Genomic DNA, 11193 nt, shown 5'->3' on the forward strand with positions numbered 1-11193 from the left:
GAGTTTCTTGCCTTTTGGGAGGTCTGAGGTCTTCTGCCAGCATGCAGTAGGTGTTCTGTAGGAGTTTCACATGTAGATGTATTTCTGATGTATTTGTGGGGAGGAAGGTGATCTCCACGTGTTACTCTTCCGCCATGTTGAAGCTCCTCTCCCCTTCTTGATCTCTTAAGGGGTCATGATGACCCACCACTTTGTACTTGCACATCTGGACTGTGTCAACTGTCAGTAATGCATCATTTCAGTTACAGCCCTCTGTCTCAAAAAAACTTATATAACTGTGCTTTGACTTCTACTGGGTGGAATGGTTCTCAGAGCTTTCTGAGGTGCTGTTCCTGTTTCTGAGATGCTGTTCCTCAATTTGACTCGAATAAAATTTTCCATTTCTTTCTTAGATCAACTGATTTCTTTTTAATTAATTAATTAACTATTTTTGGCCGCATTGGGTCTTCGCTGCCTCAAGCGGGCTTTCTCTAGTTGCGGCGAGTGGGGGCTACTCTTTGTCGCAGTGCATGGGCTTCTCATTGCAGTGGCTTCTCTTGTTGCAGAGCACGGGCTCTAGGCACACGGGCTTCAGTAGTTGCAGCACAGGGCTCAGTAGTTGTGGCATGCAGGCTCAGTAGTTGTGGCCCACGGGCTCTAGAGCGCAGGCTCAGTAGTTGTGGCGCATGGGCTTAGCTGCTCCACGGCATGTGGTATCTTCCCAGACCAGGGCTCGAACCTGTGCTCCCCTGCATTGGCAGGCGGATTCTTAACCACTGAGCCACCCGGGAAGTCCCTCGACTGATGAATTTCTGTCAACACAATGTACATTATAGTGCCTGTGGCAGACGCCCGGCTGCCTACCCAATGGCCAGTTCCCTGCCTGTCTCACCTACTGGCAGAGCTCTCCACCTGCTCAGGGACTGAGACAGGGAGATGCTCATTTTCCCAGCTTTGCTTTCAGTGAAACCATGGCTATGTGACCTCACCTTGGGTCAATGGGATCTAAGGGAAGTCCACAGGAGGGCTTTAGGCAAAGATTTTTCTTTTTGATTAAAAAAATACTGTGTGAGTAAAAACCTCTCTTCTTCCCACTTGGACACTGTCTTGTAAAGAGGAAGTGCTAACAGCTCTGGAAGCCACTGATGTGATTAAGCTATTGAATACCTGAGTCCCCAACTTTTTGTTACGTATATTAACTCCTATTGGTTAAGTCACTTTGAGTGAGATAATATGTTACTTGCAGCAAAAAGTGTTCCTAATATAATGTTTAATACTCAATAATTTTACTAGAGTCCATTTCTACACCAAATCAGAAATGGAGATGTCCTGAAAGTCCAATATAAGAATTATGGCCAATTCAGATTGCCTTAATTAGCAAAGATTAGGGATTTTACAAAGCAGATCTCAAAGGAGAAGACGTTCTTGACAATGATCAACAATAACCAAATGCCACCTGCAGTGCCCTGGGAAGAAGACGGCCAGTAGTACATCAGAACTGGGGGTGGTACCTCCTTGAGGCCACCCCAACTGTATTCCAGCAACAGAAACTGAGAACCTATATGTGTTTAGCTCGTCCAGATTTACGTGCTAGCTGTGCCTATGGCTCCACACAAAGAGGCAGCATTAAACTGGGGTACCATCTTGGGAAACCTCCTTGGAGGAGGCCAAGAGGGTGATGACGCTGTGGGATCATGTACAGGCACCTTGGAGACGCTGGTGAATAATGTCACTGGTGTAACCCAGTACTCAATAAGTAAGGACTGTACTTGAATTCAAAACAAGACTAAACCTAGCACCAACTGGGCAGCTCTGGGCTGGTGAAACTATAATGTACTGGGGCCTGGGCATTAATGCTTTCAGGCTTCCAGGGAGTCCCATTGGGAAAGTGAACTATGATCCTAGGTTTCACCTCTGAGCCCAGATCTCTCCCTCCAGCAGAGCTCACCCCTCCGCTAAGCCTTCATGTAGCCGCTCGACACGACCCTTGCATTTCAGCTGCTTGATGGGGCTCCGTCCCCTCCCCAGACCCAGACACCTTGAGGACAAAGGTGTCTTGCTTCTTGCCTCCCCTAAGGAGGCTGATGTGGAACCCCTGATCAAGTAGATGCTAAAGGCTTTTTTGAACACGCAAACGTTCCCAGAGACATTCAGTTCAACAGGGGGTAACTCTTTTATGTTTACTTTCAGGTCTAACTGCTTATCACAAGTCAAGTGGTCCTTAGGTCACTAAAGGTAGTGTCTGCACGGTAGCTGTTTGCCAGGCGCTGTGCCAACCACGTTATCCATCCATCGTCTGTTGCCACTTTGCAAGGTGAGTGGTGTTCCGTCCCTCCCACCCGTACCTCTCTCTGCAGCCCTTATCTCGCGAGACTGTCCTGTTTACTCAAGAGCAACTGTCCCCCTCTAGACTGTGAGGTTGGGAGGGTAAGTGCAATGTCAAGTCTTGCTCACCCCAGGCTCTGCAGCGTTTAGCACATGTCTGGCATCTAGTGGGCCCTCAATCCACAGCTTTGGGATAAATAAAGGAATTATACTATGAAAGGGGAAAAAAAAGTTCCTCCTGTTTGAGAAGATAAAGGCAGTAACAGAATAATAGTGACACGTATGTCCAAGGGGAGGCAAACAGGCTTTTTCCATTTGGCTTTTTGTTTTCACCTGTATCAGGCTTTCCCAGAAGCCTTGAGCATCCCAAGAACAGCTGGAGGTTAATGTGCTGTAATCCTCAGAGGTGCGGAGGTGCTTGACTTTGTGGGATGGAAAGTCCTCAAGGAAGGAGAGAGCGAGAACAAAGGCAGAGCCTCCCACAGTTTTGCTTATCATGCAGCACAGAAGCCAACCTGGCTGGAACGAAACACAGAAATCAAACGATCCACAGCTGTCTTTCCCGCCTGCCTGGTTCACAGGAGGTGTGGTGGGAAGGACCTGACGTGAACGAGAGAGAATCCCTTCGGCCTCAGAACTGGTCCCTATGTCCCCACACCTGGAATGGTAACCGCTAGGGCGGAGGCTTCTCATCAGCCCATGTTACTGCAGCTGCCATTCCCATATCTGTGCGTGGCTCAAACATCTCATCCGTCTCTACTTAATGAATCCCTCCCTCTCGCATAGCTATACACTAAGTAAGCATAAAGATGGAGCCGTAAGTAACAGCAAACTTGAGGGCCTGAAGAGTAAACCATCTTAGGACAGAGATGAAAAGGGCTGAAGCACCCGACGCCTGAGGTGCAAAAACATGACCATCCTCCAAACCACCTGCGGCCCCATGCAGCCCGCCAGACCCTGTGATCTATTACTAACACGAAAAATCATGGGCTTTCCCTGCACTGCATATATAAATATGCTCCCCTAGAATAAACCTTGAAAACACCTGCCCAGGCTACACAATAACCTCTTGGGGGTGGGGGAACCTCCAACACTGAAGGAGTCTTCCTGGGGTACCGCCTTTTCTCTAAGTCAAGACAGCCTCCTGTGGTCCCAAGGAAAGGGGACTTATTCTAGGAGGAAAAAGCTTTGCTGAAACAAAGCAACTTTCTTTACAAAGGAGACCTAATTAGTTGTGCTGGGCAAATGGAATATTGCGCTGTCGCCAGTGTTCCTGGCGAAACTCAAAGGCTGAAATAAACTCCCACGTAGAGGACTGATTCCAGCTGTACTTACACTAACAGTGCTTTTCAAAGGGAAAGACCTAAGGGTTCAGAGAGTAAGTGTATTGATGTATTATTTCATGCCGATTTAGCGGCTGTAATATTTGCAAAAGGAAAAAAAATAAGTAGATTGTTTTAAGGCCTAACATGCCTTTATAAACACTGCAGTAGGATATTAAGACAGTGGACGTCAAACTGGTTTGGAAGTTGGGGTATTTGGGAAATAAGAGAAAACATTTGCAAAGGTATAAACTAGGAACTAATTGATTAACAACAAATGTCACTATGTCATGTGGAAGGGACAGAAAGTCAGACCCACCACGACAACTGTGTATTAACACAGAGAGAGAGAGAGACAGAGAGAGAGAGAAACTGAGCAAGACCAGTTAGTAAACAGGGTTTTGCTTTGTTTTTTTCCATTCTGCTTGTTGCTATTGAAACACTTTGTCTCTGGCTAGTGTCTGCTGGCAGCCAAGCATTAGTTAGCAGAGGGGCCAGAAGTAAGAAACATCTGTGGAAGAAAAATTTTAATTGGGAAAGTTCTGGACATCAATTTTACTTTTGCTCTGAAAATTGGTCAAAGGCTGCCTTTTCCTACTTTTATGCCAGAACACACCTCAGCACCCACCTTGGGACCTGGGAGTAGAGTGTGGAAACCATGGTGTTTGGAGATACAAACTTTTTAAAATAACTTGGATTCAATCCAGTCAAGGAACAGCACTTCTGGCCAGGATCCTTTGTGCAAAATATACACCCAGACCTCTCCCACAAGACAAGTGGTGAGAGTCCAGTAACACTGGGCAGCAGGTGACCTAGCTGAGTTCCTCTGCAGTCAGAAGTGCCACAGTTCCCAAGTGTCCCAGGGCAGGCTCCGGGGACCCTGCCACTGCTCAAACAAGAGGTTCTGAGGAAGCATCCCTGAAACTCTTCTGTGGCCAGAGCAGTCGTGGCCAAGAGGCCCTGCTTTAACAATTTTCCAAAGCAAACTTGCCCACAGCTTGGCTCTGGGTTTTGCAGGGCTCTGATGTGTGTACTGCAGGGGGCCTGGAACAGATGGACAGAAAAACCCTGGCTTGGCGGAAGGGGGGCCCTTGGCCCATGGCCTCAGGGATGCAGGGGGCCACCCACACAGGCAAGTTCTTGGTCAGGCTGGGCCCTTCCAAGGCAACTGCCCCATCTGCTTCTCGGATTTTAAAATCTGGACTCTGCCCACATTCACAGAATCTGTGCAAATCGGCACCTTGTCAGAAAATGCTTTGGGGGCTGAGAGTCATGTTACTGAATGAGCTGCTTCTCTGTGTCTTTGTTTTCTCATCTATAAAATGGGGATAATAAGCATTTGTTACCTCACTGGGTTGTTGTGAGGATTGCATGAGCTATTTTACGTAACATACACAGACCACTGAGAGGTGGCATTTCCCAAATATTATTCATTCCCACAGCACCGTCCTAAACTTCTTGCTGTTTTCACTATCATACATTTAGTATTTTTCTTTAAGTTGACTCACTTTCTTTCTGCTTAAATTTATTTTAAAAGGAAACTGTACATCACTGTAGTAAATGGAAAAATAGTAGAAGGCAGATGTAACAACAAATACAATGAAAGAAAACAATGTAGTTAATTGAGCTGGAGTCTGGTGCCTGCCAAAGGCGTTGATCCTGGGCCTTCCTCTGTCTTTGCTAAGATGCATGATTAGAGGGCGTTAAAGGCCTAATGGCCATGTGGAGACTTTCTCTTCCAGGTCATTGCCAGTGATGGAAGAGCTGAAAGGCGAGTGGCCTTCTCCCTGCAGAACTATTTATTGGACGTCCAGTCTCTGTCTCTCTAAAACCTCACTAAGCACACAGAGATCACACAGAAGATCATCTTGCTTTCCGCCACTCTGGGACAGACTGCTCTAGATCATCACCATCCAACAGAGCCTCCTACGATGATGGAAATGTGCTGTATCCGCGTTGTCCAATACAGCAGCCACCAGCCACATGTGGCTAAGAAGTACTTGAAATGTGGCTGGTGTGCCTGAGGAACTAGAGTTTAATTTCTTCCCATTTTGATTAAGTCAAATTTAAATGATGCCACCAATCGTGGCACAGTGATTAAGAATCCTCCTGCCAATGCAGGGGACACAGGTTTGAGCCCTGGTCCAGGAAGATCCCACATGCCGCGGAGCAACTAAGCCCATGCGCCACAACTACTGAAGCCCATGTACCTAGAGCCCATGTTCCGCAACAAAGAGTATCTCCTGCTTGCGGCAACTAGAGAAAGCCCACATGCAGCAGCGAAGACCTAACACAGCCAAAAAAAAAAAAAAAAAAAAAAAAAATTTAAATGACCACACCTGGCTCGTGGCTGTCGGACAGGACAGTGCAGATCTACTGAGAAAGCTACACGTGCTGATCTTTTTGTCTGGGCTCTTCAAATGAACTATGGTTCATTTTGAGGTTATGCCCTTGGCTTCCTTGGAGGGAGATCTTAAGGAAACCTGACAGTGATTTGTCCTAGGGAGGTAACAGGGCATCATCTACCACATTCTTTATTATTGCTTCATCTAAAGCTCTGTGAGGACATTTCTTTTAGAACTCCCTTTGAGGAACTGACATATTTTCTTCTCATTAGCAATGGAATTATCCAAAATAGCCACATTTCCATTTTCACACTGGTTGCCAGGAAGCTCAAAGGAAACTTACAAACCAATGAGAGCAACCACATAGGATCTCATATATACGTATGTATGTATGTATACGATTTCCACTGTTCCCTTAATGGAAACACTCTTAGTTTACATCTTCTCTGACTCTTGATATTTTATTTCTTACTTCTATTTCATCACTCTTTTCTGAGTTTCTCTAGAAATTATCTCAAATCTTTTGTGGAATTATATAAAATGCAATTTTTTAACTAATAAAAATAATGTCCAACAGTACCAGTATTTTACAGGAGTCACTCTCTCTCCAATATCATTTATCATTTAAAAAACAACAAAAACCAAAAAAAATCACACTGTAATGAAGACCTTCTAAAATTCTTCCAAACACATGCTCAGAGTTTGCTCTTAGGTACCAACCAGAAGCGTTGTTAGCTAAAAGGAGAAAAACAGTTGCATTCAACACACTCTAAGATCAGGAGAGATTTCAGACAGCCCACAGCGTGGGACGCAGCTGCTCTACGTGATGTGGGAGCTGTCAGCCTCATGGCTCCATGAAATCCAGGCCTTATCCTCCACGCACTGGCTGGACCACACCCAGGAAAACTCTGGAAATGGTCAAGGATGGGGAGAGTGTGGCTCAAATCCCACGGTGGCCACTGTGGAAACAATCTCCCAGGCAACTGCATATTTGCTGTGTCCATCTCATTCCTTAGCTGGCTTTCAGGAGCTAAAAACGGCCCTTGCTTCCTGGGGTGAGGGGAGGGGGAGGAGTGAAAACTGAAAGGTCAAGGAAACCTCTCAAGCGATCTCGCATTTTAATTTTGCTCTAAAATAAAGCTGTCCGCTTCACTTTTTTCATTCTCCAGGCAACACCTCCCAGCTTTCTGATGACCACAAAGCAGAACTTGAAGGATGCTCAAATAAGAGATTTTTTTTTTTTGCGGGGGGGGTGGGGGTTTGGTTTGGGATAAAAGGAGAAGAGGATATTCGGAAATCTGTCATATCTAATCCTGCTTTCAAGCCAGAGCTGAGAGCATCAGGAACACTCAGATTCTCTTCTTAAAGTGCTACTGTCGCCCAGCTGAACAAGTAAACTAGAATAACTTCCCAGTGCAAACTTCCTTGCCAAACTCTAGCTCATTTGTCCGTAAGATTTCAGGTAAGGGGCGTGTATCATGCTTAAGCCCATTCCTATGTAACTCATGCCCACTGCCAGTCCTGCCATCAAAGACCAAACACGGCGATCATTTTGGAAGATGAGAAACGAATACCAAGTGCCTACTGGACACCATGTATTTCTAATCCCAATAACAACAGCTTTGCAAAGTAAGCATAATTATTATTTCTGTTTTACAGATAAGGAAACTGAGATTTACCTAAGGCCACAAAACTGAGACCAGGGCTTCTATTCTCAAGTTCAGGGTCCTTTTTGCACCACCCCAGTCTCTGGGGAAACTATCCTAATAGCTGAGAAGACTTCCTCAATGGTCAATTCCCCACTAAGAAAAATGGCAAGGCTCAAGGCTCTTCACGGAGCTCGTGGGGAATCAGAACAAAGCGTAGCGGAGGTTGTTGTGATAATTCAACAGCAGAACCATAAGTGGCTAAGAGTCAAAGTTGAAAACAAAACAGTCCCAGGACAAGTGAACGCCAACAGCTGCAGATCAGGTAAGAAAAAGAAAGAGAAACAAGAAAGCCAAGAAGAGGGTAGGTAGGCAGGGCTGGAAGAGGCATCAGAAAATCAGAGAAAAGATGGACAACTGGGGTCCCAACTGTTGGGGCAAAATCACCTCCAAAACAAAGGTCCGCTGGTTTCAGACACGCAATCCTCAACCGGGGAGGGGGTGATCAGCTCTACCTCAAGGAAGCACTGGGCACGTCTGCAGTGTCCACTTGCCAAGTGGCTGTTGCCCCTTCTTTGGCAAAGAGTGGCCTGGTTTTCATCTGGGGAGCCCCCTCACCCCTCTCTCAGTCACATGGTCAGACGAGGGCAACTCCAACCCCAGTGCCAGTGGGGGTCACATGATTCGAAGCTGGCCCATCACAGGAGTCCATCTCCCAACCCTGGGGTTTAGGGATGGGCTTGGGATCCAAGACAGATTCCTGACAGATGCCCGGACAGGCTGAGAGTCTGGTGCTGCTGGGAACTGCCTGGTCCACCCACAGAGGGCGCCAGCCTGAAAAGGACGCCCAAGCAGAGGAAACCAGGGGAAATGGGAGCAGATGTCTGACCACAGGTCCAGGCAGGTCTGAGGCCAGACCCACGCCTGGACGTTTCAGTTGCAACACGAGCCAACAAATCCCATTTCTGCTCAAGCGGTCCGAGCTGAGCGGTCATGGCCACGCTAGGAGGCCCGACAGCACGAGAAAGCTCCACCCTGCCTCCTTCTGTCTGACAGGAGGATCATTTCCCCGGGGAGGTTGGGCAGATGGATGCTGGCATTTGGAGGCTGTGGCTTCTACGTATGGCACTCCATTGCCAAGAGGCAAAAGCACCAGAGAGTAACAAACAAGTGTGGTCCCCACCCCAGCGGTGACATCTAACTGAAAACCAGGTGATTACCTGATACACGTGGAATGCATTGGTGGCTTTGCCCCGGAGAAACACCGATGGGATCCAGACGTTGATCAGCGCTCGGTTTGATCTGAACAAAAGAAAGATGCAAAGCGGTCATTTCAATTTACCAAAAAAGGGAGGAAGCTATTTTCTCCCCTAAGAGGCACACGATGCACGGCAACATCTGTTACACTTAACTGTAAGCTAAAGCACCAGTTTCCATCTCATTACTTGGTCCCCCAAGATTATTTTTCAGGGACTTAGTTTAAAATATATATATATATTTTAAATTTATATATGTAGTTTGTATTCTGGAATGAGAAAGAGCTGTCCTTCAGTCCTTACTAACTGAGTGACCGTGGCCCATAGTTTATCTGAACCTCAGTTTGCTCATCTGAAGAGGGGGACGATCACCGGAAGCCCCCACGAGGCGAGGGAGGGTCAAGAGCACTAACGCCCACAGGGCTTCTGGAGCGTTTGGAGGAGTCACGCTGCCTCCTCACCGTGCCCACTTTAGACCCTGACCCCCACTTTAAGGTCAGGCTCCACGAAAGAGCTCAGGAGACCAACACTCAGGCTATGCAAGAGATAGCTCTTTGGGGTGGGGAGAGGGGATTCCAGGAAGCCTGGCACCAATAACCACTCTCGCAACTTTTCCAAAACCACTGTGTGTGGCTCGAATAGAGCAAAATCATTTACTGAGCACATACGCTGCACGGCTCCGTGCTGTCACCTTGATTATCTCGGTTGATCCTCGCTGGCTATTTGAGAGAACTTCAAGGGTTCTTTCGGTTACGTGACAGTTTCTCCTTGCGTGATGACTTGAACCTAACTCTGAGTCACTGGGCGCGCACACCCACCACCACCACTCTTCCTCCAGCTGGATCTACATCATGTGAAGCTGGTAAGTTAACTGTCACTGAAACTTCCAGATCAATCATTAACAGCTCTCACAACAGTGCTGTGCAATTCTGGAAGGGCTGGGAGGTCCTAGCCCTCGTTTCTGCTAGGAGTTGCTCCAGGGCTAAACGCTTTTTCTGGAGCTCTCCTTATCTCTAAAGAGCAGCTCTTAAAAATTCGCCAGCCTCCTGTGCTTAGAACACAGTTTGAGACACTGATGACGGAAGAATCCATGACTCAACAGCCTCACAACCTCCACAGTAAAGAGCATTTCATTTTCACAAAGAAATGCTTCTCTCCTGAAGCAGCATTTCTTCTAAGCTCTGAGCCCAGGTGCTGACCGCCTTCATGGGGCAAAATACACCCTATTGATCACCTCCCCAGGGCTCCAAGTACAAACTGCCATTCTGAGGCACCAAACTGATTTGGATATCTAATGACACCCCTCCTGGAAAGGTCCCCCAAACTGTGCTAGTGACTAGAGTGCTCCCCTTTCATTTCTGTCGGGAGGGGGAGGGGTGCAGAAGCGGCTTTCTGCCGCTCTGGTTTTCATTAACCTCCCAGGACTGGTGAGGGCTGGACCACCTCCCAGGGCTCCAGGAGGGCCCCCAGGTCCCCCCCGAACATGCTCTCCCTTTCAGAGCACCTAGCTCTCTCTCCTAGACTCAGAAGTGTGAGTTAAGGGAATAAAATAATGATCCCAAGTATGGAAGACCAAATAAGTTGGAGGAGGCAAATCTACCAGGGCAGTTGGTATGAAGGGAGGGCTGGGGATGGAGCTGAGGTCAGCCAGGGCCTTCTCTGCAAGAGAAGAGGGCGAGGGAGATGGTGCTTCCCTCTGGCCTCAGTGGAGGTGATCAACCTGGGCGGGAGCAGAAGGGACGAGGTGGCGGGACCGGCACAGGCTGCCTGAGAGCAGGGACCGCGGCTGACTCACCCCCTCCGCCGATGACCTGGCACGACCCCGCCCCGCAGCAGGCACGTGACAAATTCTTGCTTTATGAATGAGTCCCTTGCGCCTCACGAGTGCCTTGTCTCTGGGATCCCCTCCGCGGCTTTCAGCTCTCTCCCCAGCTGGCCCCCCCTTTCCCTCCGCCAGGCCGCCATCCCATGATCCTCTTCACTACGTACTCCCGTCCACCCCGCCCCCCAAAGGCCCATGCGAAGCAAACTCGCCTTTGATTTTCATCCTTCAGCTCTTAACCTCCACGAGCCCCCTCACCAATCTAACAGGCACCTCCACCTCTACCGCCGCTGCCAAGCACTGCGGGGCCTCTTGATCCCCTCCGTGCTTTTCATAACCCCACTCTTGGATCTGCGCCTTATGAATGAGGAAACTCAGGCTCAGAGAGGTTAAGTGGCTCGCCCAAGGTCACACCAGCATGAGTCCTGCGGTTAAGATTTCAACTTGGCTCAGCCTGGCTCTAACAAAATGCTCTTCCGATGCCCCGCCCTCTCTCCT

General features: G+C 48.1%; 1 protein-coding gene across 1 annotated transcript in view; it reads right to left on the reverse strand.

The window, feature by feature from the left end:
- Nucleotides 1–11193, reverse strand: part of SNX29 (sorting nexin 29) — a 569236-nt gene that overhangs the window by 171616 nt on the left and 386427 nt on the right. The window contains exon 18 of the mRNA XM_007462815.1: nucleotides 8838–8919. Coding sequence (XP_007462877.1) covers nucleotides 8838–8919 — 82 coding nt within the window. The remainder of the gene's footprint in view (nucleotides 1–8837; nucleotides 8920–11193) is intronic.

This window comes from Lipotes vexillifer, unplaced genomic scaffold, assembly GCF_000442215.2.
Source record: "Lipotes vexillifer unplaced genomic scaffold, Lipotes_vexillifer_v1.1 scaffold306, whole genome shotgun sequence".
NCBI lineage: Eukaryota > Metazoa > Chordata > Mammalia > Artiodactyla > Lipotidae > Lipotes > Lipotes vexillifer.